The following is a 26752-nucleotide window of genomic DNA, read 5'->3' on the forward strand; positions in this document are numbered from 1 at the left end:
CCCCAGATTTGCCCCCTCCCTTGTATCTAAGAAGATATGGGAGGCCAGGTGCAGTGGCTCATGCCTGTAATCTTGAGGGGGCTGAAGTGGGATTTTTTTTTTTCTTTTTGAGACAGTCTTGCTCTGTCGCCCAGGCTGGAGTGCAGTGGCACAATCTCAGCTCACTGCAACCTCAGCCTCCTGCGTAGCCGTGATTACAGAAGACCACTCCTGGCCAGTTTTTGTATTTTTAGTAGAGATAGGGTTTCACCATGTTGGCCAGGCTGGTCTTGAACTCCTGACCTCAAGTGATCTGCCTCCCAAAGTGCTGGGATTACAGGCGTGAGCCACTACGCAGCCTAGTCTTCTACAGAAAACTATGTAAGACAAATGTAGAGCTCAGGTGAGCACTCGGTAACCAGAGTTTGAGAAGTGTAAATTATGCTGGGACTCCCTCTGTATCCCATTCTAAACACAGCCCCACCCTCCCAAGTTACCTTGATTTTCTTTTTTGAAAAGAACACTAATCTATGTGTTTGTATTTTTATTTTATTTATTTTTTCTTTTTTGAGATGGTCTGGCTCTATTGCCCAGGCTGGAGTGCAGTGGTAGTGACACAATTTCACTGCAAACTCCATCTCCTGAGCTCAAGCCATCCTCCCACTTCCACCTCCCGGGTAGCTGGGACTACAGGCATGTGCCACCATCTAACTAATTTTTATTTTTACTTTATTATTTTTTGAGACAGTCTTGCTCTGTCACCCAGGCTGGAGTGCAGTGGTGATATCTCAGCTCACTGCAAGCTCCACCCAGGTTCATGGCATTCTTCTGCCTCAGCCTCCCGAGTAGCTGGCACTACAGGTGCCCGCCACCACGCCTGGCTAGTTTTTTGTATTTTTCGTAGAGATGGGGTTTCACCATGTTAGCCAGGATGGTCTCGATCTCCTGACCTCGTGATCAGCCCGCCTCAGCCTCCCAAAGTGCTGGGATTACAGGCGTGAGCCACTGCGCCCGGCCTAATTTTTATGTTTTTAGTAGAGATGGGGTTTCACCATGTTGCCCAGTCTGCTCTCGAACTCTTGACCTGAAATGATCCTCCTGCCTTGGCCTCCCAAAGTGCTGGGAATACAGATGTGAGCCACTGTGCTTGGCATTTACCTTGATTTTCAAAGTAATTGCCTCCCTAGACAGTATAATAAAAAGTACTAGCAAGTGTTTTTATTTATTTATTTTCTTTTTTGAGACGGAGACTCGCTCTGTCGCCCAGGCTGGAGTGCAGTGGCGCGATCTTGGCTCACTGCAGGCTTCGCCTCCTGGGTTCACGCCATTCTCCTGCCTCAGCCTCCCGAGTAGCTGAGACTACAGGCGCCCGCTACCATGCCTGGCTAATTTTTTTGTATTTTTAGTAGAGACGGGGTTTCACCATGTTAGCCAGGATGGTCTCGATCTCCTGACCTCGTGATCCACCCACCTCGGCCTCCCAAAGTGCTGGGATTACAAGCGTGAGCCACTGCGCCCAGCCCTTAATATGTCTTAAATGGGGAGGGAGAGTTGAAAATGCTTGTTGCTTGACCAGATGGCGTTACTCTTCCAGCCAGGGCTGTGCCATAGGAGTGCTATTCAGTAGAGGAATTAAGTGGTTCCCTGAATTTAGCTGCTGTTAGAGAAGGTGGGAAGACCTCTAAGGTAATTCTTAAAGGCCTTGTGGCTCTTGGTGAAGCAGTCTGACATTGTCAGTGTCCTTTAGGGATAACCATTCAGCCTTATATGTGGTGCTGGACACAACCAGAGATCCTAGCTTGTAATCTATGCAAGTAGATGGAATCCTGCTGCAGTAGTGGTCGTGGCCCTACCCTCAGGACTGCAAAAGGCTTCCAGTTAAATACCCAGGTAAAGCACATCTATAGCACCCTTGAAGGAAAGGCCAAACAAGGACTCACCTTTCCCTCTTTGTGCTTTTGTACCTGGCTGTTTACACTGCTTGCACCCTTGTGACTGACTCCAGTAGAACTTAGTTGAAACTTGGCTTTGTGAAGCCTTTCCTGATCTGGCTCTTGCTGTTATGGACTGATTTATGTCCCCCCAAATTCTTATGTTGAAGCCCTAACCTCCAGCACGACTGTATTTGGAGCCTTTAAGGAGGTACTGTGGCACTGGCTTGGCTCTTGTCATGGACTCTATTGCCTTTCCTGGCCGGACCTCTCTGCAGCTCCATCTTTCCTACTTCTACAGTGGGGGCTTGATGAATGAGGAGAGACTTGCTTACTTGTAGCTCTCCTGAATGTTCTTCGAGCCAAGGCTGAGGGCCAGGGGTCACAGGAAAGCTCGAGAGTCATTTTCTTTCTGTCAGGGCTTCAGATATAAAATCTGGTTACCAGTAAAATAAAGATGATACTAATCTATGTGTTTGTATTTTTATTTTATTTATTTTTTCGGACACAGTGTCTCGCTCTATCGCCCATGCTGGAGTGCAGTGGTGTGATCTCAGCTCACTGCAACCTCTGCCTCCCAGGCAAGTGATTGTTGTGCCTCAGCCTCAAGAGGTGGGACTGCAGGCACACGCCACCATACCCAGTTTTGTAATTTTTCGTAGAGATGGGGTTTCACCATGTTGGCCAGGCTGGTCTTGAACTCCTGGCCTCAAGTGATCTGCTTCATGCCATTCTTCTGCCTCAGCCTTCCGAGCAGCTGGGACTACAGGCGTCCACCACCACGCCTGGCTAATTTTCTGTATTTTTAGTAGAGACGGGGTTTCACCATGTTAGCCAGGATGGTCTCTATCTCCTGACCTTGTGATCCACCCTCAGCCTCCCAAAGTGCTGGGATTACAGGCATGAGCCACCGCGCCCAGCCCTTCTTGTATATTCTTAAAGAGATACAGTCCATGTATACACAACTGAGTGTGTGTGTATTTTTATCTTTTCCCGGACGCTATTGCCTTAAGTATGACAATACTGGCAGCTTAATGCACGATTTGTTCAGAAGCCATTTTAGAAAGGGCAGGCCTGCCGTCTCAGGGTAACCTCACCACAACAGGATTTTAGGGAAGACTCCCACATTGGAGGCAAGAACCCTCTGAGCTGGATGCCGTCCACAGCAAATTAGGTATTGTATCTGTAAGCAAAAGAAGAAACTGGCTAACATAAGCAGCCTAGAACTTTATTGGAAGGATCCCAGGTAACTCAGAATCTATGAGAAGCCTGGAAAACTCAGCTCTGAAATGAGATCTAGGGAGGCTGGCATCAGGGAACGCAGCCAAGGTCATGGCTGAAAAGCAAGTCTGGTCTAGGATGTCATCACCAGACTCTCCCAGTGAATGATTTTTCAGCTGTCCCTTTTTCTTTGTGTCACTCTGAGGTTTAAAGTTGTGGGTGTGAGCATCTGATTGGCCAAGCCTGGTGTCTGACCCAGCTGCTGAAAAAAGAGCTTTGGCTTCTACAGTGGAAATGAGGCCCAGCCCAGTGCCATACTCAATGCCCGTCTCCCCCAACTAGGCAAGGTGTTGATGCTGGGTGGCCAAAACCATGTTGTGAAATTGTCCTTGGAACCCACTGGTAGAAATATAGCTATTGGCAACATGGAGACAAGGGCTGAAGCCTTTCATGGACTTCTCATCAAAGGTTACTGTTGGCCGGGTGCCGTGGCTCACACGTGTAATCCCAGCACTTTGGGAGGCCGAGGTAGGTGGATCACAAGGTCAGGAGATCGAGACCTTCCTGGCTAACACAGTGAAACCCCGTCTCTACTAAAAATACAAAAAATTAGCCAGGCATGGTGGTGGACACCTGTAGTCCCAGCTACTAGGGAGGCCGAGGCAGGAGAATGGTGTGAAGCCAGGAGGCGGAGCTTGCAGTGAGTTGAGATTGCGCCACTGCACTCCAGCCTGGGCAACAGAGCGAGACTCTGTCTCAAAAATAAATAAATAAATAAAAAATAAAAATGGTTACTCTCAGGCTCTGAAGAGTTAGGTTCTAGTCATTAGGTTTCCTGGCAGCTGGTGACAGACTGGGAGCTGCTTAACTGATCAGCTTGCCCATCAGGCAAGGAGAGAACACCTGCTAGTAATGTGCGCTCTTGAAGATAGACCCAGAGAGTGAGCCAGTCAGGGATGAAAACACCACCATTAGCGTAGAGAACCAGGAGATGCACAATGTGTGCTGAGAGGACAGTGGATAAAGGGTTTTTTGGGGGATCCACTCCCAGACAGAAGCTGGGCTGGCAAGGCTGCTGAAGCTCACAGCATAACGTAATAATCTGGAGTCTGCCACCCGCATCTGTGACCTCACACCACCAAGGGGAGGTCCAAGAAATTTCAGCCACAGACCCCACCCAGCCCACCACCTCCAGTCAGCGATGCTCTGCACTCTTACCTGGGAAATTAAGCAAAGGCTATGAGTATCTCAGTGCTGCTGTGGTGGTGAGGCGAGTGGGAACACCTTCCTCTGCAGTGCTTTACTAAGGAGACTTGAGATGCGGGGAGAAACTGAGCATTGCAATCAGAGACCTGGGATCAAATTCTGGCACCAGCACTGATTGAGTGAGTGGGTGACCTTGGACCTTTCTGTTCCTCAGTTATCTCACAGGGCTGTTGTGGGAGTTAAAGGAGATGTAACTATTAATACGTGTTTCTGTGTTTCTTCTCTAGTGTTTATCATCTAGTATATTCCCTCTGTTTGGAGACATTATAACAGTTAAGAGCCCAGCTCTGGCAGGGTGTGGTGGCTCACACCAGCATTTTGGGAGGCCTAGGCTGGCGAATCAGTAGAGGCCAGAAGTTTGAGAACAGCCTGGCCAACATGGTGAAACCCTGTCTCTACTAAAAATACAAAATTTAGCTGGGCACGGTGGCTCACACCTGTAATCCCAGCACGTTGGGGGGCCAAGGTGGGTGGATCACGGGGTCAGGAGTTTAAGACCAGCCTGGCCAAGACGGTGAAACCCCCCCCCACCATCTCTACTAAAAATACAAAAATTAGCTGAGCGTGGTGGTGGGTGCCTGTAATCCCAGCTACTCAGGAGGCTGAGGCAGGAAAATCTCTTGAACCTGGGAGGCGGAGGTTGTGGTGAGCCGATATTGTGCCACTGCACTCCAGCCTGGGCGGCAAAGCGAGACTCCATCTCAAAAAAAAAAAAAAAAATTAACCAGGTGTGGTGGCACATGCCTGTAATCCCGGCTACTCAGGAGGCTAAGGCATGAGAATTGCTTGAACCCAGGAGGCGGAGGTTGCAGTGAGCCGCGATCATGCCACTGCACTCCAGCCTGGGTGAGAGAGCGAGATACTCTGTCAAAAAAAAAAAAAAAAAAAAAAACCATCAACACTCATTGTAGAAAACTTGGACAATAAAGGAAAACATGGCTAAGAGAAAAATAAAAAAGACCCCAGCTTTTCAAGCCCGACAGTTTGGATTCAGCACCAGCTATACAACTTAGCAGTATGAGCGCAAGCACATCAGTTACCTCCCTGTTCCTCCCTTTGGTCATCTTCATGTAGAGTGCTTAGCACAATGCCTGACCTATCACAGCAAGTGCCCAATTAGTGCTAGCTGTTACTATTACCACTACTTAAGCATATCCTCTTGGATTTTAATACCTAAATTCATGATATTGGATTCTCCCCATCCCAACTGTACGTTCACTGACTACAGGTGCCATGCTTTCTGCTTCTATTCAAAAGGTGGGCATAGCTGGGCAGATAATCAATATCCCCATTTTACAATGGTGAATTTGGCCTTTTACTGTGCCTTGTTCTATTTTCCATCTTGATTATTTCTAATTTTTTTTTTTTTTTGAGACAAAGTCTCACCTAGGCTGGAGTACAGTGGCATGATCTCTGCTCACTGCAACCTCTGCCTCCTGGGTTCAAGTGATTCTCATGCCTCAGCCTCCTGAGTAGCTGGGATTACAGGCATGCACTAGCACACCTGGCTAATTTTTAATTTTTAGTAGAGATGGGGTTTCACCATGTTGGCCAGGCTGGTCTCGAACTCCCAACCTGTGGTGATCCGCCAGCCTCAGCCTCCCAAAGTGCTGTTATTATAGGCATCCATCTAGTGATTATTTCTGAGATCTGATGTTGCTATGTATAAATGCAGCTGTTGTATTTCAAAGTAGGGTCTGCCAACATCAGAGCTGGAAAACATTGAAGTATCATAGAGAGTGAATATTTTCAACCTCAGAGATTGTTTTTCTTACTATTCTCCCCCTCAGGGACATTAGATCTTGATATTATTTATCTACCAAACCATTCTCTTTTTTCCCTTGTAACACCCAGATTGGTATGACTTTCTGTTATTAGCCAAAGCTACATTTATAGCATAAGCATGACCATGGTGAGAAGATAATTGTTATATGCCCTGAGCTTGCTGTAAACATTTAATCTTCCTGACATCCCTTATAATGGACAGATTTCATTACTAACCTCATTTTACAAGTTTAATCCATGCAGTACATCTTGGGGGGAACTGGTGATTTTTCTTAGGCTTTAAGAAGTATTGGCAGGGTATGGTGGCTCACATCTGTTATCCCAGCACTTTGGGAGGCCGAAACGGGAGAATCCTTTGAGCTTAGGGGTTCGAGATCAACCTGGGCAACATAGCCAGACTCCATTTCTTAAAAAATTTAGGCCAGGCGTGGTGGCTCACGCCTGTAATCCCAGCACTTTGGGAGGCCGAGCCGGGCAGATCACAAGGTCAGGAGATCGAGACCATCCTGGCTAACACGGTAAAACCCCGTCACTACTAACAATACAAAAAAAATTAGCTGGGCGTGGTAGCAGGCGCCTGTAGTCCCAGCTTCTCGGGAGGCTGAGGCAGGAGAATGGCGTGAACCCGGGAGGCGGAGGCTACAGTGAGCCGAGATTGTGCCACTGCATTCCAGCCTGGGCGACACAGCGAGACTCCGTCACACACACACACAAAAATTTAAAGATAGTCGGGCGTGGTGGCACATGCCTGTAGTCTCAGCTACTGGGAGGCTGAGGTGGAAGGATCACTTGAGCCTGGGAGGTGAGAAACATTGGTCTCCTGGCCCCTCCTGGGCCCCTGCTGAGCCCTCCTCACCCCTTCCCAGAGCCACAGCCCCAGGCCCTTGCTTTCTGAGGTGCTGCTTGTCCCAGGGGACTCAACTGCTGGTGGTGTGCCCCAGGTGCAGGATATTGCCACTGGAAAGTACACCTGTAAGGGGATGCTGGGGTCTTGGGAAGGAAGGTGACTGTTAACCTATGGAGATCAGCTTACTGTGTGAGTGTTGGCCAAAATGACCAGGCTGTCCAGCCTTGGCCCAGATCAAGATCTAGAGGCCAGGAAGGAAGTGGGCCTACCTCCCCACCATGCCACACAACCGGTCAGATAAGAGGTGCAGATACGGGCTCCACCCCTCCAGGACCACCAGCAACCAGGGTGTTTGCAGCCTCACAGCCTGGTTTTCCACAAGTCTGCCCCATCCCTAAGGCCACACAGCTGAAGCTTTGGCTCCGCTTTCATTCCAGGGATGGGCAGGCTGGCATTGGGCCACCTGCTGCCCCTGGCCCCAGACTCTCTGGGTGGGTGGCCATGTGATCCATCTGGCTGGGGCAATGCCAGGACCACCCCACCCATTTCAGTGTCCTAATTCCTACTTTGTTCTGCCATTGTGGCAGTCTGGTGGTAAATATAACCTTTTGACAGAGTTTTTGAACTGCCTGGAACCCAAGATCCTAAACATTTTTTAACCGTATTTGGATTATCTTTTATTTTGGTTTTTATCCCCAATGGAGAAAAATTAATATGGAAAAAAGTTATTTTAAAATACACGATGGGTGGCAGCAGTGGTGGTAGGGGAAAAAAAGGTAAAAAGAAATTTTTTTTTTAATAAAAAAGTACAGGATGAAATGAATTGAAAGATTTGTTTGATGCACTTTTCTTCAAGGATAGTATTTCTGTGTTCGTAAAATTTGAGAATAAATTGGTCTCGAATTAAAAAAAAATATTTAGAATGTCAAGATCCTAACTTCCAATTTGAGAACACGTAACATGAGTCTCTGGATTGGGAATGACTTATGTGATCCCAAACCCACATTTTCACAAAGAAGATGGAGCCCTAGTAGCTCTGAAATTCAAATGAAGCCATGCCTCTGCTGCCTGGCCCAGTGCTGTGCTAACCCCTCAGCCTGCCCAGGTACAGCTGGGTCTTTGTCCACCAAGCAGGGAGTTCCACTGTGATGTATGCATCCCGCCCTCACTGGCAGGCCATTGACTACACCTGCAACCAGCCTGTTCTCACAGCCCTTTGTGTTGGTGAGCAGGAGAGCTGGACTCTGAGCCATCAGTTGCCTAGAGAGAGGGTAGAGCTGGCCTTTAAGGACTTTTTTGCTTTTTAGAGCGAGCTTCCAGGGAAGCATAGCACAGCAATAGGACCACTTTCCTGCCAGAGGGGGTGGGTGCCAAAGGAGGTGGATCTTTTGCTCACTGGTTTACCCTCAGCATACCAGGAAAAACAGTCATCCTGATTCACCGTTTGGTCCAGGTTTTTATCACACAGTATTGTGTGATGAAATCCTTCCTGTAGAATGATTTAACTGGATGAAAATAACCATGTTTCTTTTTTGTCTTTAGAAATGTTACTCTGGCTGGGTGTGGTGGCTCATGCCTGTAATCCCAGCACTTTGGGAGGCTGAGGCAGGTGGATCACCTGAGGTCAGGAGTTTGAGACTAGACTGACCAACATGGTGAAACCCCGTCTCTACTAAAAATACAAAAATTAGCTGGGCATGGTGGCGTGCACCTGTAATCCCAGCTACTAGGGAGGCCGAGGCAGAAGAATCTCTTGAACCCAGGAGGTGGAGGTTGCGGTGAGCTGAAATTGTGCCACTGCACTTCAGCCTGGGCAACAGAGTGAGACTCCTTCTCAAAAAAAAAAAAAAATAGAAAATCTGATATATCCATATGGTAATGAATGTTTCATTTTATTTTGTTTTTATTTTTATTTTTTGAGATGGAGTCTCCCTCTCTAGCCCAGGTTGGAGTATAGTGACACAACCTAGGCTCACTGCAACCTCCACCTCCCAGGTTCAAGCAATTCTCCTGCCTCAGCCTCCCCAGTAGCTGGGACTACAGGCATACGCCACCATGCCCGGCTCATTTCTGTATTTTTAGTAGAGATGAGGTTTCGCCTTGTTAGCCAGGCTGGTCTTGAACTCCTAATCTCAGGTGATCCACCCACCCGGGCCTCCCTAAGTGCTGGGTTTACAGTCATTCTTTTAAAAAATAACTCTTGTTCTTTGGAAGACCATTGAGAATAGTCATCCTTACAATAGTCAATCCTTACAAATAGAACTGCTCAAAAAAGAAACTCAAAACTAAATTTGGGTTCAGTGGCTTCTGAGGGTATACCATGAGTGAAGTCTCTATGTTCTCAACAAGGAAGCGAAAGGCAAACCCACACACCTGAGGGCTCAGTGCTCTCAGGACTCATAGCCTGGCTTCCTGCTGAGTGGTAGCAGGTCCCTCTCTTTCATTTGGACTGAGTGTCCAAAGTGCAGTGTATTAGGAGCTGGGGAGATCCTCCATTTTTGGTCTTTTGGTTTAACCAATAGTCCTAGGAGCTTAGCACACCTGGGGTGTCACATTTTGCTTGTGTTTGTGAACCTCTCTTATCAGGAACAAGAACCATGTCGCCATCTAGCTGCAGGCCTCTAGGGTGGGGACAGTATCCCATCAGACAGGGATTCCCCATGGTGCAAATGATGGTCTCTCCTCCTTTGACACATCTGTGCTGCACTCAAGCCATTTGTCAGGTTAGCAGACCCTGGCGGAGGCAGTGTGGAGAGAGCTGGCTTCGGAGATAGCTGGGCCCAGGTCTGAATCCTGGCTCTGCTGCCACTCCCCAGCCCACTGACTTTAGTTACTTCACCTCACAAGGCTGAGTCTCTGTTTCCTCATTTATGAGGGGGCAGGCAGGCGGCAATAGTGCCTGCCTTACACTATTACAAGATTTAGTGTAGTCAGTGGGAAGCCCTGTTCCAGGCACTGGAGGACACAGGTGAAACTGACACCTTTCCTGCCTCAAGGGGCATCCTATGGGTGTGTCAGGGGAGACTAGAGAGGTTACATAAAAGAAAGACCTGGCCATGTGCCTGGTGATAGAGGCAGGCAGCGGATAAGGAAGGGGCACAAGGAGAAGAGGCAACTCTGGGGTTGCGGTTATAAGGTGGGCCTGGGCAGACAAAGCAGGAGAGGGCACGTGCACGAAAGCGCACTGGAGGCACGAACAGTCAGCACAGGGGAAATGAGGCGCCCTGCCTGGCATGAGGGAAGGGTGCAGCCAGCTAAGATGCCCACATGTTTGGGAGGAGCGTGCCCTGGATCTGCCCCTACCTTTTCCCTGGGTAGGCCAGTGATACGGTGCCTTCTTTGCTTTGTCCTGAGCGGTCCCCATAGGGTGGGCGCAGGCAGGCTAAGTGTCCCCACTCTCCTCCCCCACTGCCATTATCAGCTGTGTCCAGATGGTCACAGGCTCCCTAATCTGGGATAATCGGCGGGTCGGAGCTCAGCTGGGACTCGGGCCTTTATGCCTGCCGTGATGGGCCGGCCCCAGCCGGAGAGACCCTGTAGACAGGGCCCTGGGGCTTTGGAAGATGGGGTGGGATGTAGGGCTGGCTCTGTGCTGAAGGAGATGCAAGGAGCAGATGATCGCTCTTCTTCCAAAGGCAATCTGAGTACAAATGATGGGGAGCCTGCAGCTGGGGCCTGGCCAGCTCCTCCAGGCCTCACAGCGATATGCACAGAGCCTCACAGAATCTGTCTATGGTGTCTTTTGTTCCCTTTCTCTCCCTCTCTGAGCTCACCCCTCCCTACCCAGCAGTTGGTTGCTGCCCGTAGAGCCCCAGGCTTATAATGACATCAGGGGCTTGTGCCCGCATTGATGTTGGACACCTGACAGGTTCAGGTGCAGAGCCAGGGTGACTGGCTTCTCACAGGCCCATGGCTACGGTGCCTCCACCCTGGGGCCTGTAGTTTGCTGTGAGCCTCCACTCTGTAGTTGTTCAGGGATCCATAACTGTTTTTGTTTTGTTTCAGCCTCTTCCATGAGTGGGGGAGCCCCCTGCTTGTCTCCAGCTCCTAGCAGTGAGTCCTGATAATCTCAAATTTAAGGATGGTAACTTCGTCTGGGATGAGTGTGGGAAAGGATGTGTTTGGGAACAGACGCGGGCCTACAGAGGTGTTTGTAACCATCTCTTTCTAAGTGGTGGGAAATAGACATTTTATGCTTTAACTGTTAATATATATAGTGTGTGTTTTTTATGCATGAAATATTTTATAGTTTTTTAAAGTGCCCACACTACTATTTTGAAAGTAAATGAGGTAATGTGTGTGTCAGAACCCAATACCCAAAGCGATCGTAGTAAGAGGTGGGGCCTTTGGGAAGGCATTCAATTGCTTAGGGAATGAGGGTGGAACCCTCATGAGTGGGATTAGAGCCTTATAGGAGAGGTTGGAGGGAGTTGTCCGGCCTCCCTGTCCCATGTGAAGACTGAGCAAGAAAACATTATTTAGGAAGCAGAGAGCCCTCACCAAACACCAGATCTGCTGGCCACCTGATCTTACACTTTCCAGCCTTGAGAACTGTGAGAAATAAATTTCTGTTTATTTCTATAAATCACCCAGTCTAAGGTGTTTTGTGATAGTAGCCCAAACAGACTGCAATGGCATAAAAGTGCTTCATCAAGAGTAAACACAGGGAGCAAATATTAGACATTCCATCTCCAGGCAGGGCAGACTGCAGCTGGAACACAGACCCAACAAGGTTTTATTTATACAAGAAAAGGGACCATTAAATTAAGGGCTGTTTGCGTAGAGGTGCCATGAGGGAGCAGAGTGCGCACCTGAGCTCCGCCTACCTCTCCGCCTCGTGGCTCAGGCTGTCCAAATCTGAGTCACCTGCCCAAGCTCTGGATGATGGTGACACAGCCGTGGGAGCTGGTGCAGCGCTGCAGGGATGGCTGGGCCTCCACCTGCCCACTGCTGGGGTCAAAGGTGAAGACCTTATCGGTGCTTTCTCCACGATCATCCCGCCCGCCAAGGATGTGGACCTTCCCATCACACACAGTGACTCCACAGCTTTCCTGGGTGGACAAACAGAAAGACAACTATCAGGTCCAGCCTGGGGCTTCCTCTGTCCCTGCCTGGCCAGGCCAGATAATAGACCCTTGACCCACAGACTGTGAACAGGCAATCTGGACTGTAGAGAGGCAGGAAACTGGATGGAGCTGAGTTCCAGCTCTAGCTTGAACTATGGTTCTTGAACTAGAATAAGGGTATTCAGTGAATGGCCTTAGGCAAGTTACTTAACCTCTCTGGACCTCAGTTTCCTCATCTGCAAAGGGAGAAGAACTAAAGTGCCTTCTTCACAGGGTTCCCTTAACAGTTAATGGAAGTTAAGCATGTAAAGCATTTTACATAGAGCCTGGAATGTGGTAAGCACACCAATAACAATAATCTCGACTGCCGCCATCTTAGAATCTCAGACTCAAGAGAAGCCATAAATCTCACCTCTAAGGTCACCAAAGGTCAGAACTGGCAGAGACCACCAGTCCAACCATACTTGTGTAGTCTCTGGAGTTTCAGGGGATGGAGAAGAAGGTAGGGGAGGCAGGGAACTGCAGGGGCCAGAGCTTCCAGGACTTGGGCCTCCCTGCTCTGATATCACTAGAGCAGAACTTAAACTCCCTTCCCCACATCTTACCTCATGATTGGTTACCAGCAGTAGCCTTCAGGGCAGGAGAGACCACAGGGTCATTGGGACCAAATCCCCACTCAGAGCTATAGCACTTGGGACTGCAGGGTTCTAGGCTCTGCCTTAACAGGGCCTAGTTGTTGGCCTGGGCCAGGTGCTGAACCTCTCTAAGGCCAGTCTCCTCATCTGTGAAATGCATGGTTCACTATCACTGTGAGGACGAGCTAGAGAGTGATGTATAATAAAACCACCTAGGATGGAGTCACACAAGATTCATAAGCTCCAAGATCCAGAGCCTTAGAAGTGGGTTCTGCTCTCCTGCCTTGAAGCCTCCACTTACCACAGGGCTGGGGAGGACAGCTGCCTCCCCCCACACATCTGTGCCTGGATCATAGGTGAAGATTTTGCTCATGAGACCCCCCAGGACATAGATGGTGTCCTCAAGGGAGATGGCCTCGAGACACCGCTGTGAGAAGGGTGCTGGTGACCGCAGGCTCCACCGGTCCTCCTTGGGGTCAAAGCACTGCACCTGAGGGGCAAGAGGAGCAGCGGTGATGAAGACTCACCACCCCCCCATAAATGCCCCACTGCCCACATGCTGCCACCTCTCTCCTCGGGGGCATTCATTCAAAAGGACATTTGCCAGTGTCCACCAGGCCCGAGCCAGCATCTGGGAGGGAGGGGGAGATCCACCGTCCCTGCCCTCAAGGGCTCTCCATCTAGTTCCATGTTCTGTCCTCTGCCTCTGGACTCCCTTTGTCGAAAGCCTCCTCATCTTTCAAAGTCCTGCTCAAATGCCACCCCATCCTTAAAGGTCTCCCTGGTGTTCCCCCTTCCCCCAACCCCCCAACACACACACACAAGAATAGTCTCTCTGATGGAGAACACAGTCGCCTCATGTAAGATTAATCATAGAGCACATCATACTGAGCTGGGAGAGGTACTGTCTACTTTAGGGTTATAGAGGGTCCTCAGAGCAGACCCCCGATGGGGATGTGTTCCTAGTTGCATACACTGTCAACTCCCTTCTCTTTTCCTGGTGCTCTCAGGTCATAAGATTCCAGCTGAGGTGTCTTGCAGCCCTATTTCTACAGCTGTCCACATGCCCATGGGTGTTTCTGATGCCCTTAACAGTTTCTGTATTTAGCTGCCTGCTCACCTCACTCTGTTTCCTCAACCGTTTCCTTGGAGACCCCCCTCCCCCCACAGCAGCCTATAACAAATCAGTGCTGCACAGATGGTGTTAAATGGGGCCTCCCACCATGAATGCCCATCACTCAGCTCCAGGAGGGTTTGCTGGAAGAATGTGGTCAGGGAATAAGGAAGGGTGGGCACCCTAATTTGGGAAAGAGTCAAGTCCTAGGACCACAGGCTTATGAGGCCATCAGGGGAGGGAAGGAACTGCTATGATAAATATTTTTATTTGCAAAAAGCCTAATTGTCCAACAATAAAAGATGAGTAGACTCTAGTTCATCCACCATGTGGAATAGTACAGACATTGAAATGATGGCTGTAAAGGTGCTAATCACGTGGAAAGTGCTCATACCTAAATTAGAATAAAACGCAGAATGCAAAATTCTAACAGTGAGAAAACAAAACTGTAAGAAAAACAAAAATCAATTCAGTGGAAGCCTGTAAGGCAATGCACCAAAATACGAATAGCAGCTCTGCCTAGACGGTGGGATTATGGGTTTTTTTTTCTATTTTTCTGTGTTTTCTAAATTTTCAGTAATAAGTGTATTATTTTTGGAATGGAACAAAAGCATTTTAACTATCTTGCCCTCAATTTTTAAAATGTATGAAACTTATATGGCACCAGCCCAAACATCTGAGTCCCAGTGTGCTGCTGACCCACTATGTGACCTTGGGGTCATTTTTCTGCTCATTTCCTTCCCTGAAACATGGAGGTGACTGGTCTGGGCTGTTGATGGGATTAAGTGAATAAATAGACAAGGGCACGGAAACGCCCAATTCTGCGCCTGGCACACAGTGGGCACCCCAGCCTTCAACGCCCTCTCACGCCCGAGGCCCGCGCCCACCTTGTCCGTGTTGACGCCACCCTGCCTGGCACCCCCGATCACGAAGAGCTGGCCCGCGCAGGACGCCACCGCCGCCGAGCTCACAGCCTCCAGGAGGGGCGCGGCGGCCGCCCAGGTGTTGGAGAAGGGGTCGTAGCGCTCCACGCTGTGCAGGCGCCTCAGGCCGTCGAAGCCACCCACCGCGAACAGCTGCAAGTGAGGACATGGGCCGGGGAGCCGGGTGCCTTAGGCCCCTCGGCCTCATCGCTTCAGTCTTACAGTCTTTGAGCTGGAAACTATCCCTGTCCCCAACCCAGCTTCAGGACCAAACTGACCCCGGAGCCCAGTGCTGCCACCACCTGGGCGGCCTCCCCGCAGTTGCTGTACCTCCCTGAGCCGGTTTCCTCTCATTTAGCGGGGATGAGACCTGTCTTTAGGATGGGTACTGAATGCAGGTTACAGCTGTAAAATACCTGGCACCAAGCTGATGCTTAATAATAATAGCTAGTATTGAGACTTTACCACCCCACTTAATTGATTCTAAGAAGCATCTTTGTTTCTGAATTCGGTGTGTAGCTTTCAAAGATAATTGACAGATTTTTTTTTTTTTTTTTTTTTGAGACAAAGTCTTGCTCTGTCACCCAGGCTGGAGTGCAGTGGTGCGATCTCGGCTCACTGCAAGCTCCGCCTCCCGGGTTCACGCCATTCTCCTGCCTCAGCCTCCTGAGTAGCTGGGACTACAGGCACCTGCCACCACGCCTAGCTAATTTTTTGTATTTTTAGTAGAGACGGGGTTTCACCGTGTTAGCCAGGATGGTCTCGATCTCCTGACCTCATGATCCGCCCGCCTTGGCCTCCCAAAGTGCTGGGATTACAGGTGTGAGCCACTGCGCCTGGCCGACAGATTCTTGTATTCTTGAGTGGCACAGTCAAGATTCAAACCTAGACTGTATGGCCCCAGAGCCCACACCCTTGACCATCAGGCTGTTACTATTTTTTTTTTTTTTTTTTTTTTTTGAGACGGAGTCTTGCTCTGTCACCCAGGCTGGAGTGCAGTGGCGCGATCTCGGCTCACTGCAAACTCCGCCTCCTGGATTCACGCCATTCTCCTGCCTCAGCCTCTCCGAGTAGCTGGGACTACAGGCGCCCGCCACCACGCCCGGCTAATTTTTTTGTATTTTTAGTAGAGACGGGGTTTCACCGTGCTCTCGATCTCCTGACCTCATGATCCACCCGCCTCGGCCTCCCAAAGTGCTGGGATTACAAGCGTGAGCCACCGCGCCTGGCCCAGGCTGTTACTATTACAGTAATTGCTATTATTATTAGCATCAGCCATTATTATGTGATCTTGGACAAGTCTCTTTCTTTTTCGGGGGGCTTCAGACCCCTTCTTACAAAGAGAGGGTTTTAGAGAACCTCCCTCCAGCACATCCACAGATCTGTTCCTTGGGTCCCAGGGCAGCCACTGCAGCTCGTGCCTACCTGCCCCTGCACAACTGCCATCTTGTGCCTCCACCTGCCCTTGTGCAGAGAGGCTACCTTGATCCAGGTGTGCAGATGGGAGCTAAACATCCACACATCGTGACTGCTGATGTGGCCTCCTAGGGAGAGAGAAGCAGCTGTTGCCCACAGGCTCTCTTGCTATCCCAAGCACTCCCAAAGGGCTAGAAACTAGGGCCCCCAGATCCAAAGGAAGGGTTAAGGGAAGGCGGCAGGAGGACTTCTTGAGCTGGTGTAAGACTTTGGACCTGTGACCCAGTGTGCTTTGAATAAGTGGTGGGAATGTCTAAGTTACGACTCTCGAGGGGAGAAGCCTGACAGATTCAGGAAGAAGGGGCTGGTTTTCACCGGGCGCCTTGTAGTGGTGGTGGTGGTGTGCCAGGCTATGTGCTCAGGAAAGCAAAGAGGGGGCCGCTGTACTAAAGGTAAGAGTACAAAGGGTACCTAAGGCAAGCATCTGGAATGTACTGGGGACCCAGGAAAAGCAGAGCCAGCTGCACTGGGAGCCAGGAGAGGTAGAGGGTGATCCAATAACCCTCCCTCCCGTCTGCCTTCACCTGCACAATTTCATTTCTCATCTCATCCCTCCATGAGGTGTTGGGAATATTACACCCAGTTTACATATAAGAAACTCAGATGAGGCTTAGAGACCAACAGTGACCTGCGGAAGACTACATGGCCTTTTGTCAGAGCCAGAACCAGAGCTTCTGGCTCCAGGCCCAGCATTGGTGCTGCTGGAGGACATGGCATGCCCTATGGGGCCAGGCACTGGGGATGCAGGATGTGGACTCTTCCTTCCCATGTCTGGCCACCCTGGGGATCTTGGCCGGGGATTCACCTCTCAGTGGGAGCCTCCCTGGGGACAACCCTAACTGCACCCTTCAGCCTGAGCCTGTGACCAGAGCCACATCTGTTTGGTAGCCCTCATCTTTGTTTATTCCTAGTGGCACCCAACAGAGGCCCCACATGTTGCTCAGAGCCATCAAGGGCCTTAGATAAATTGTCCAGTGGTAATCTGTGGCCTGGATGGTCTGTGAGGCCTCCCTGGCTTATTCTCCTGCTGCTTACCCTTTGCAGGCACCCATAGTTCTTTACAACATTAAGGTCAATCCACCTAGCCCCAGACTCAAAAGTCTCCCTGATCTGACTCCTGCCTCCCTTGTGATACTCAACCTGCACTTCAGAGCCCTGAGTCCCCAGGGCTCCTTTCTGCATGTCCCTGCCCTTGTGCCTTTGCCCATACTGTTTCCTCCAACTTTCAAGGTCCAGCTGAAAAGTCATCTCTTCTATGAACCCTGGCTAGATTCCCTGAGTGGCATTCCAGATCATCTGGGGACTCTGAGAATTCTGATCACATTCTGCCTGGCAGTAAAAGTGAAGTGTCTCTCCTCTCCAGGACACTCCAGGGGAGCAAGGACTGTGTTTTATGCTTCTCTGAGTCTTTAGGGCCTGAACCTCAGGGAGGACACAGTTTGTTGGTATCAAACTGTAGGTTATCAGACAACATCCCGCCCCTCTCTACCGATTGGAGGGAAATGCAAAGGGGGTGGAGTGCGGAGGCTACCAGTCAATCCCGAGTGAGCTCCCGTTGTGGCTCCACCCTCACCGGAGACGTAGACGTCATTGCGGAAAGCACAGGCGGCGAATTCTGAGCGAGTGTAGCCGGGCAGGCTGGGCAGTGGGGTCCACCGCTGGCTCTCTGGGTGGTAGGCATCGGTGAAGGGCAGCTTCAGGAGACCTTTGCGGTCGCAACCGCCGATGACCACGATCACTTCAGCTAGGTCCATGAATCTGGCGTGTGGATAAGCCCAGTGCCTGTTGGGCCGCACCCAAGTTCGGCCCTCTCTTACCCTCTCGACCACACTGCACGGTCCCGCTGCCTTTTCATGCGCTTCTGCCCTCACCCCCGCCCACCCGATCCCCCGGCCCCAATCCCGCTAGACTCTGCCACTTCCAACTTTCCCTGTGGGTACTGGGAAGAGAATCGCTAATTCTTACCACATTCTGCTGACCTCTAAACTACAGAAAAAAACAATCTTTACAGAGCCCTTGCCCTCACCTAGAAAAATCACCTCGTTTAATCCGTATGGCAGTTCTATTAGTAGGATTACCCCTTTCTCAGGGGAGGAAACTGAGGCTCACATACCATGGCGTGCCCAAAGTCATGCAGCCATTAAGCGTCAGAGCTGGAATTCAAGCCCAGATTTGTCTGTCGCTAACTCATCTTCAACACCCTTTTCTCAACTCCAATCGCTGATTCTGCTGCCTCCCTCCTCCTATGACATCCCCTCATCCCTAATTCCATTAAGCCGGATAACTCACCCTTTCAGCAAATCATTCTTCCCTCTAATTGACCCCTCAGGCATCTGACCCCACCAGAATTTCCATACCCTTTAGCCACTGGTTTTCTAATTCCTTTGGCACATATTTGAGGATCTCTGTCCCAGGCTCTGTGCTTAGAGATAGTGTCGTCTCTGGGGGCATGATTAAGGGCTACTCTGCCCAGAGCCTCCCAGTCTGGCTTTCCAAAGGTGGGGCAGGCTGCTTTCACTCCTTCCCCATGCCTCTGCCGATTTCTATCCCTCATTAGACTGCAAGCTCCCAGAGGGCAGAGTGTTTTCAAATCACTTCCGCATCCCGGCACCCTGCACAGAACTTGCGTAGAGTAGTAAGTACTCGGAATTACGGTTGCATGGGCCCAAAGAGAGTGTGCGCAGGTGTGGGGTCTCTGCATCTCCCTCACTGGCTTGTTAACTCTTCAAGGGCAGAATTATGGGCACCGAGCCTCTAAAATGTTGAACGAATGACTGAATATCATCAGGAAGCAGTACTAAAGGATGATGAAAGAATGAATGAGCGGTAGAAGCAGGCAGGAAGAACGGAGGGCGGGAGGCTAGGGGATGGCGGCCGTACCTCCGCGGCCGGGTCCGCAGCGCACCGGCCTCGCGGCCCAGGATGAAGCAGGCGCGAGCCTCGAGCAGCAGCGGGCGGCACTCGCCGCAGGCCTGCAGCAGCTCGTCCGCCTCCACCTTTTCCAGGAAATAGGCGGGCGCCAGTAGCGGCAGGCGCACGTGCTCCAGCAGGCGTCGCAGCTGCCCGCGGCGGGCCGGCGCGTCGTGGCGCACCCAGCGCATGGCCGCCTCAAACACGGCTTCCTCGCGCGCCACGCCCAGCGCGGGGTCAGCCAGCAGCGCCGCCACCTCGTCAGGCGCCAGCTCCAGGAAGTCGGCGTGGCGCGCCACCTCGGCGAAGGCCTGGCGCAGGACGCGGCCGCAGCGCTCGGCCAGTGGGGCCAGCGAGAAGGCGGCGGCCACGCGGCGCAGCGCTAGGCTGTTGGCGGCACGCAGGCGGCCCTCGAGGAAGCGCACGCAGGCCTCGCGCAGGCCCGCCACGCCCAGCCGCTCCGCCAGCGCCAGCACGGCCGCCGCCTCGTCCTCCGCGCGCAGCCGCACGCCCGCTCCGTACACGTAGTCGAGCACCACGGCCAGTGCCGCCGCCGCCCCGGTAGGGCTCGTGCCTGGCGCCTCGGGAGCCACCGGCACCACTGGCACCACGGCCGGGCCGCGCTCGGGCCGCCCGGCCGCGAACAAGCTGCGGAAGTAGGCGCTGCCCGCGCTGAGCGCCGCGCGGTGGCACGGAAAGTCGCTGCCGCCGGCGCGCAGCACCACGTCGGTGAGGGTGCCGCTCCGCCGGTAGGCGTTCAGGGTCTGCAGTACGCGCTGCGCGTGGCACGGACCCGCGCACGGCGCCTCGCAGCCCGGCTCCGACTCCTCCGGCCCATGGCCTTGCGGCATCCTGCCGGGGAGAGAACACAAACAGCGTAGGGGAAGCCACCTGACTGCGCCCGGGAGAGGCGACAGCTCTCATCCATTTATTTCCTCCCTTGTCCATTTGTTCAGCGACTCTCCCCTCCGTTCACCATCCAGGTTCTTTATGGCTACAGTGCCCCAGCCCCGCCTCACCAGCGCGACATTCTGCCCTGCCTACCCGCTGAGACACAGTGCCCTTTTCGGTTCTTCAAACTCGCTAAGCGTTTTCCTATTGATATCTGCAGGTGGCAGATGGCACGCTCTCAAATAGGGTAATTGGAGGAGGGTCTAATAAAGGAACTATATTCAACAGCGGAGTAGGCGTTAGGGGCTCCAGTGGGAGTAGGGCTGTGTCCCAGGATACTAACAGCAGGGCTCCTTGGCCGCCCCTTGGTCTGAAGCGGGGAGAGCAGGGAAGTTACTGGAACCTGGAAATATATCTGTGTAAGGAGGGTCCCGTGACAGGAGCTGAAGCCCTGGGTCAAGGGACTCAGGCTGCCCCACAGAGACCCGGTGTGTGCATGTGCAGGGGAGAGAGGGTACAATAACTCGACTGCCCTCTGCTCAATCCAGCCTGTCTCCTGCCCATCTCCGGTAGGTGCTGGACACTGACCACACCCTGAGCACTCCCCTGACAGCATCATACACACAGCATTCGCGCGAACGAATTCGACAAGTATTTATTGGGAACCCTTTCTGTGCCAGGCAGTGAGCAAGACAACCATAGTTTCAGCGTGCCTGGAGCTCCCAGCCTAGCAGGGGTGCCATGGGGAGGCACCGGGTGTTAGGGGAGTTCATAGAAGGGGCACTGGACCCAAGTGGAGGGGAGTCAGGAGGGCGTCCCTGAGGGGAACCTTCCAGCTGAGAAGGATGGGCGAATTCTGAGAGGGTGAAAGGTTAGAGCCCAGGCTGAGGGAAGCTGGCCCTCTCTGTAGTAAGTTCTCTTGGTGTTCTCCAGGTAGCACCGTCAGGAAGTGGAAAGAACTCCAGGGACAAATGGGGATTCTAACCCAGACCCTGCCACTGGCTCACAGTGTGGCCGGGGCAAGTCACTCCTCTCACCTGCCCCCCCTAGCCTCAGTTATCTCATCTGAAATGGGATCATAATCCCTACCTCACAGGAGTGTGGCGTCATGACTGTTACATGGGCTGTATGAAAAGTGCTAGTACACAGTACGAGCTACATGGGTGTTTCCCTATATTGCTTTTACTCAAGAGGAAGGGAGGACAGTGTGTGTGCCATTTGCTTTTATAGACGTAATTTAATTTCATCCTCACAACCTGAGAAGTTTCTTTAGCCCACCCCTGCCTCTTTAGTTTGTCATAAGGGAAACAAGCACACACAGGACACCTGCCCTTCAGAGGTTTGCGGCGAGGCTCAGCAGAGGGGTGTTTGTGAAGGCGCTCTACAGACTGAGGGGCTGGGCCATGCTGGTTATGATTTGGCCATTATGAACACAAAGCCTCTGCTTGCACACCTCCAGGGACAGGGAGCGCCCTCCTTTCCATCAGTTTACTCTAGGGGGCTCAGGTCCACCCTCTGCGCCTTGCCTCTCCTTCCATCCTCCTGCTCCCCGCTGCTCTGCTGCCTCTGGAGGTCAGATCCTGCCTAGTGTCAGCCTGGCTTTCATGCCCTGGTCATCCAGGGCAGCGGATCCCCTGGTCAGCATCATGAGTAATGAGCTCCCTGGTGGGCAAGAAAGTTAACTACTTTTGCCCAAGTGGAGCGACTGGATCCTGAATCCACCTGGCACCAGGGTTTGCATGCCACACTTGCCGGGGGGGGGGGGGGTGTCCCAAGGAGCAGCCAGGACTGGTGGAAGGAAGTGAGACAGGTCATCACAGCACGCTGCAACCAGTCTGTCCTCCACTGACCCAGAAAGCAACCACGCTGTGAGTTGAGACCCAAGAGGGCAGGTCTCATCAGCATAAGGATGGACTTCTTGCAAAGGTGCCCCACAGCACAAGCAGCTCCTTGGAGGAGAACGAGTCCCCTTCTAGGAAGTGTGTCAGTACTTTTTCATTTTACTGTCTACTGCGCTGGGCACTCTGGACACACAGAGTGACATCCCATCCAGCATTCACTCTGGGGACCCAACGACACCCAGTTGGAACATACAAGGTAAAAATTCCTAGGTAGGGCTGGGTATCCTCCCTTCTCGGCTGAGTCTAGGCACTTCAAGCCAGGGGTCATGATGCAGATTGAAGGGCCCAGCCTATAGAAGCTGACTCGAACATGCCACCATCACTCTTTTACACACCCACATCCACTTGAAGCCATTACCCAAGCACCTCCTCCGCATCCTCCCCATCTCAGACTTGCGGACACCACGCAGCCACAGCCGGGGCAGCCCTGCAGCTTAAGCCTTGCCCCATGCACCTGGCGCTTACCTGGCCACGCCCTCTCCCAAGTGCTCCGCAGCTGCTGCTCTCACAGGTATCACTCCCGTTTGTGCCTGCCGCCCGCACCCCTGGCAGCCCAAGCTCCAATGTTCATGCTGCTCTGCCCAGACTCCCGTTTGCTGTTCGCTCGGGCTCAGCTGCGGGAGGACAAAGGCGCTGGACGCCAGGAGGGAGGGGAAGGGAGGGGAAGGGAGGGGAAGGGAGAAGCGAGCAGGGAGGGGGATGCTGGGCTTTTGTTCCACTCTTGGACTAGCCCTGGGAGGGAGGGAAAGAAAGAGGGGGCATGATAGTGGGATTGACTGTGTGTGGAACTCCAGGATTTGGTGTGCCTGGGTTTGGGGGTGACCTGGTGCTGGCCTTGTCCGGGAATGACAATGGGTTTGAAGGTGTATGGTGCTGGAGTTGGGGTGTGGGAGGGGTGTCATCATGCAGTTGTGGGCATGTAGGTTCCAGGGTGACTATGTGTGATTGTGGAAGTACATGGAATGAAGTGACTGTGTAGCATTGGGCTGCGTGTGGACATGTGGCTCTGTGACCATGTAGATGCCAATGTGACTGAGCATGTGGGGGGGGGGCACAGTGGTTCTGAGTCTCACTCCCTTGAGCTCAGGGAGAGGCGGGAGCTGACCTCTGCCCCAGGAAGTGGAGCACTTGCCAGACATTCAGTAGCGGGGGCAGGAGGGCCGGTCCTCGAGGTTACTGTGGGGGCCTAGTGGAGCTTCCAACATTTGCAGGAGGCTCTTTTCTTTTTTACCTATAAGGTGCCAGAATCTCCTAGACCCCAAGAATTTTATCCAGAAGATCCCTGTTTGGAAGAGACACATCCCTTGGCTCCCAGGAAGCATGGAGTTAATTTGATGCAGGCTGGAGCTGGGGCTCAGCTTCCCCCTTTTCCCTCAGGTCACACCCATGACCAGGCAGACTCTCAGGACAAAGAGGGGAGTTACAGGCCTGCTCTGACGCCACCACTGACCCCTGCCCACAGACAGCAGAGGTCCCAAGGACTGGAAGGAAAGGACATCTGTGGTCCCAGGGCTATACTTTGGCTTCCAGCCCAGGTGCCCCCAGTCCTGGGCATGGGCATGGGCCCTCAGGCAGGTCCAAAGCTCGGAGAAGTCAAAGCCCAAGTCAAAGCCAAACTCCTGGCATGGGGAAGAGGCCTCCCTGTGCTGAGGGCTTGTCCCAACATAGCCGGGAGGCTCAGAATGCCTTCGTGTGGCTGTGAGGGCACCTGCCAGTCCCACTCCCAGCCCTACATTGGACCCAGGAGCACTCCCCCTCTGTGTATCATTCCTAGCTTATGGGAGGCACACATATGCACTGAGGCCAGAGTCTGGATGGGATTCTGGCTTGGCCTGTTCTAAGCTGTGTGGCTTTTGGAGGTCACTTTACCTCTCCAAGACTGTCTCCCCATCCACCATATGAGGATACCGGCTCCCAGCCACTGGCACCATGGCGGACCCAGGGAAGGGGAGGCACCATCCTGCCACTTTCCCATTCATTCCTGAGAATGGTTCCTCCTCAGATCATAGGGTCAGAACTGAAACCTAGACCCAGCGCGCTTGTCCCCACCCTCCCGCTGGCAATTCAGAGACAACACACATCAAGATGGCAGCTTTAATCACATTGGCCAAGGCCCTTGGGTTCAGACCTCTGTGCAGGCCTACTTAGCCACACACCCACCTGACCATGTCCAGAACACCTCTATCAGGTGGGCCCTGCCCTGTGGCCACTGATGTGGGAACCTGAGGTCACATCAGTCTGTGGACTCCCGGATTAGGTGACTCTTCTGCCCTGAGGTCTGCTGGACACCTGGGCATGGGATCCAGTAGTCCTGAGCTCACTCTTCTGGCCATCTCCAGCTGCTCCTAGGGGACATGGCTCAGGCCCGCTCCTGGGGCAGGGGGTTGGTGGTGGCATGAGGTGGGTTGGGGAGGAGGACGTGTCTCCACATTGCAGCTGGCTTCCTCCTGGGTTGAACCTCCTTGTGCTTTGAGACTGACGGGAAGAGCAGAGTTGCTTCAGGTAGAGGCTCGGTCCAGGCCCTTGGGGCAGGATAACAGCAGAGAACTCAGGTGCCTCGTGGTAGACAGGAGGACAGACGGCACAGGTGAGCATCCGCACCCTCCATTGCCACAGGGGGCATGGCATGGCCCATGACCCATCAAAGCTTCCAGGTCGGGATACAGGAAAGGGCCTCAGAAGAGGGAGACCAAGCCCTAGGCCCCATACTTCCCAGAAGGAGCCCCAGGCCTGCAGGGGCATCTGAAAGGATGGAGTCCTGGCCCAGCTGGGCCTCAGGTGACAGGGAGTCCCCCTCGAGAGGCTGCGGCTGACAAGGGGCTGGAGCCCACAAGGAGGCTGCGGAGCCTGTTCCCAGAGCACTCCTCTGAGTTCAGACATGCTTCCACCAGCTCTCCTAGGTTCCCCAGCTTCTGTGTCAGGTACAGGTGGGACAGACATGTCTTCAGCTAACGCCCACTTCACTCTATGAGGGTCTTGGCACAGCTGCCACCCCCTCGGGGGCCCACAGGGGTGGCAGTGCTGTTGGCATATGTGTCGTAACTGTTGTCTGAACATACGGAGAGCACATCGGAGACCTCTACACCATCGCTGATCTCTGCTGGGCCAGAAGGAGACAGAATGTGAGTCGGGGAGGAGGCAGTCGTGAGGATGGGTGACAGATGGGGCGGGAAGGCTGCACCACCCAGTGGGGCACTTGGAGGCTGATGAAACCACTGGGCTCAGGTCGACATTGAGCCTGGCACTCAAGGCCCCTTTGGTGTCTGCTGAGCACTCTAGCTTCGCCTTCATCTGCTGTCCCCTGGGACTCCACTTTGCAGCCACAGAAAACCACCTGTGCCCCTGAGCTTGGCACCCATGTGTCCACTCTCCTCAGGGCCTTTGCATGTGTCGGCCCCTCTCTTAGGAGTGACTGCCCCAACAACACCTCCTTTTCCTACAGTCTGGCTCAAGTCTTCTCATCTGTCACTCAGCCTCTTGGGAGCCTCATCAGAGCCCTGGGCCGGGTTGGGGCCTCCTCATGGCAACTCCAGCCCCTGCTTCCTTCTGCCCTGGCCACATGCTGTATGGTTGCTGCCTGGGCCCCCAAAATACCTCAAGGACTGGGGTGGGTTCTGGGCATCTATGTCCCTAGGGCCTGGTAGAGTGCTGGGCACAGAGCAGAGGCTCAAGAAAGCTCTGCTCAGTGGAGTTCGGCCCTATAGAGGGACACTTCTTTCTTGGTGCCCAGGCAAGCGGTGCTCCCTTGCCACCTCTGAGCACATGCCGTGCCCACCTGGAATGCCCTTCCTTCCCTTAGCTCACTCAGCCCTCATCTTGAAACCATTACCCAAGCACCTCCTCTGCATCCTCCCCATCTCAGCGTATCAGGCGCCCAAAGCCTTCCTCACTGCCCAGGCAGCTCTGACCACGCCCTCCCCCCAGCACTCCCATTGCAGGAACTCGACTTTCCATGCCTCTGTTTATATAAGTAGCTGCTGCTTCCATCAGACTGGAATGTTGACAGGGACTGGCAAAGAGCAAGGGTAAGGCCAATATTGTAGGATCCAAGTACGAACCAGGCAAAGGGGGATGGGCCTTCAAAACAGACTCCTCTCCCTACCCCACCCCTGCCCACCAACCATGGCACTGACACCGAGCCATGGTGGATGACAGGGTGGATGACTGTGTGTGTGGGGGTGTGTGTTTTCACATGTGTACTTATGCCTTTGTCTGTATGTGGGTATAATCCCGGTGGGTTTATGTACGTCTGTGCCCTTGTCCCTACCCATATGTGCCGCATGTGAATGTGTGTGCATACACATCTGTTTGCATGTGGGGGTGCAGAAAGCTGGGCCCAGGGCCTGCCTCCACCTGTCTGCAGGGCTGTGTACCTGAGAAAATGAGCTTCTCCTTCATGATGCTGACATCCCGGCTGGTCCGGCGCACCGCAGCACTCAGCATGATCTGCTCAGGGTTGTAGCTCCGTATGCCACCCAGGCGCCACCTGCAGAGACAGCCCCGTGGGCATCAGGTCCCTCCTCACCCCTCCCTTGGAGCAGGGACCCTGCCTACTTCCAGAGCCTCTCTGGATGTGGCCTGAGAGACCAGCAGGACTCTTGTCCCACTATACAATGGGGAAATAGGCCCAGAGAGGGCAGAGTTGGGGCTTGAATCAGAGCCTACTGACTCTCAGCCAGGGCTCCCTGGCCTCCCTCTTACCTCCAGAGCCGTCAGTCAGCAGCCCTGGCCCAGGACTAGGGTTGGTTAGTTCTGTCTCAGGTGTCCCCAGTAATGCACCTGGCTCTCTTTGAATGGGACAGATTTG

The 26752-nt window shown here is 52.8% G+C and overlaps 2 protein-coding genes across 6 annotated transcripts in view; both read right to left on the reverse strand.

Annotated features, from left to right (window-relative positions):
• Positions 1 to 11701: 11701 nt before the first annotated feature.
• On the reverse strand, positions 11702 to 22571 carry KLHL35 (kelch like family member 35). The gene is made up of 7 exons (XM_055282966.2): positions 22411 to 22571; positions 19124 to 20005; positions 17817 to 18001; positions 16193 to 16311; positions 14732 to 14920; positions 13032 to 13220; positions 11702 to 12080 (listed from the first exon to the last, which is right to left on the reverse strand). The coding sequence occupies exons 2-7, from the start codon at positions 20002 to 20004 to the stop codon at positions 11892 to 11894; spliced, it is 1752 nt and encodes a 583-aa protein (XP_055138941.1). The 5' UTR covers position 20005; positions 22411 to 22571; the 3' UTR covers positions 11702 to 11891.
• Positions 22572 to 24025: 1454 nt separating this feature from the next.
• Positions 24026 to 26752, reverse strand: part of GDPD5 (glycerophosphodiester phosphodiesterase domain containing 5) — a 94426-nt gene continuing 91699 nt past the window's right edge. For 3 of the 5 annotated variants that reach the window (XM_055282971.2, XM_055282969.2, XM_055282973.2), the window contains 2 exons: positions 26319 to 26431; positions 24026 to 25045 (listed from right to left, as the gene is read on the reverse strand). In XM_055282971.2, coding sequence (XP_055138946.1) covers positions 24906 to 25045; positions 26319 to 26431 — 253 coding nt within the window. In that variant the 3' untranslated portion in view covers positions 24026 to 24905. The remainder of the gene's footprint in view (positions 25046 to 26318; positions 26432 to 26752) is intronic. The other 2 variants (XM_055282972.2, XM_055282970.2) reach the window with 1 other exon arrangement.

Source organism: Symphalangus syndactylus, chromosome 6 (assembly GCF_028878055.3).
Source record: "Symphalangus syndactylus isolate Jambi chromosome 6, NHGRI_mSymSyn1-v2.1_pri, whole genome shotgun sequence".
Classification (NCBI taxonomy): Eukaryota; Metazoa; Chordata; class Mammalia; order Primates; family Hylobatidae; genus Symphalangus; species Symphalangus syndactylus.

Excerpts from the sequence above, each read along its gene's own strand:
- KLHL35 (XM_055282966.2), bottom strand. The coding sequence starts at position 20,004 with ATGCCGCAAGGCCATGGGCCGGAGGAGTCGGAGCCGGGCTGCGAGGCG. Across the intron at positions 18,002-19,123 it reads CTGCGGACCCGGCCGCGGAG|ATTCATGGACCTAGCTGAAG; the intron begins GTACGGCCGCCA and ends TCCACACGCCAG. Across the intron at positions 13,221-14,731 it reads GTGGCGTCAACACGGACAAG|GTGCAGTGCTTTGACCCCAA; the intron begins GTGGGCGCGGGC and ends CTTGCCCCTCAG.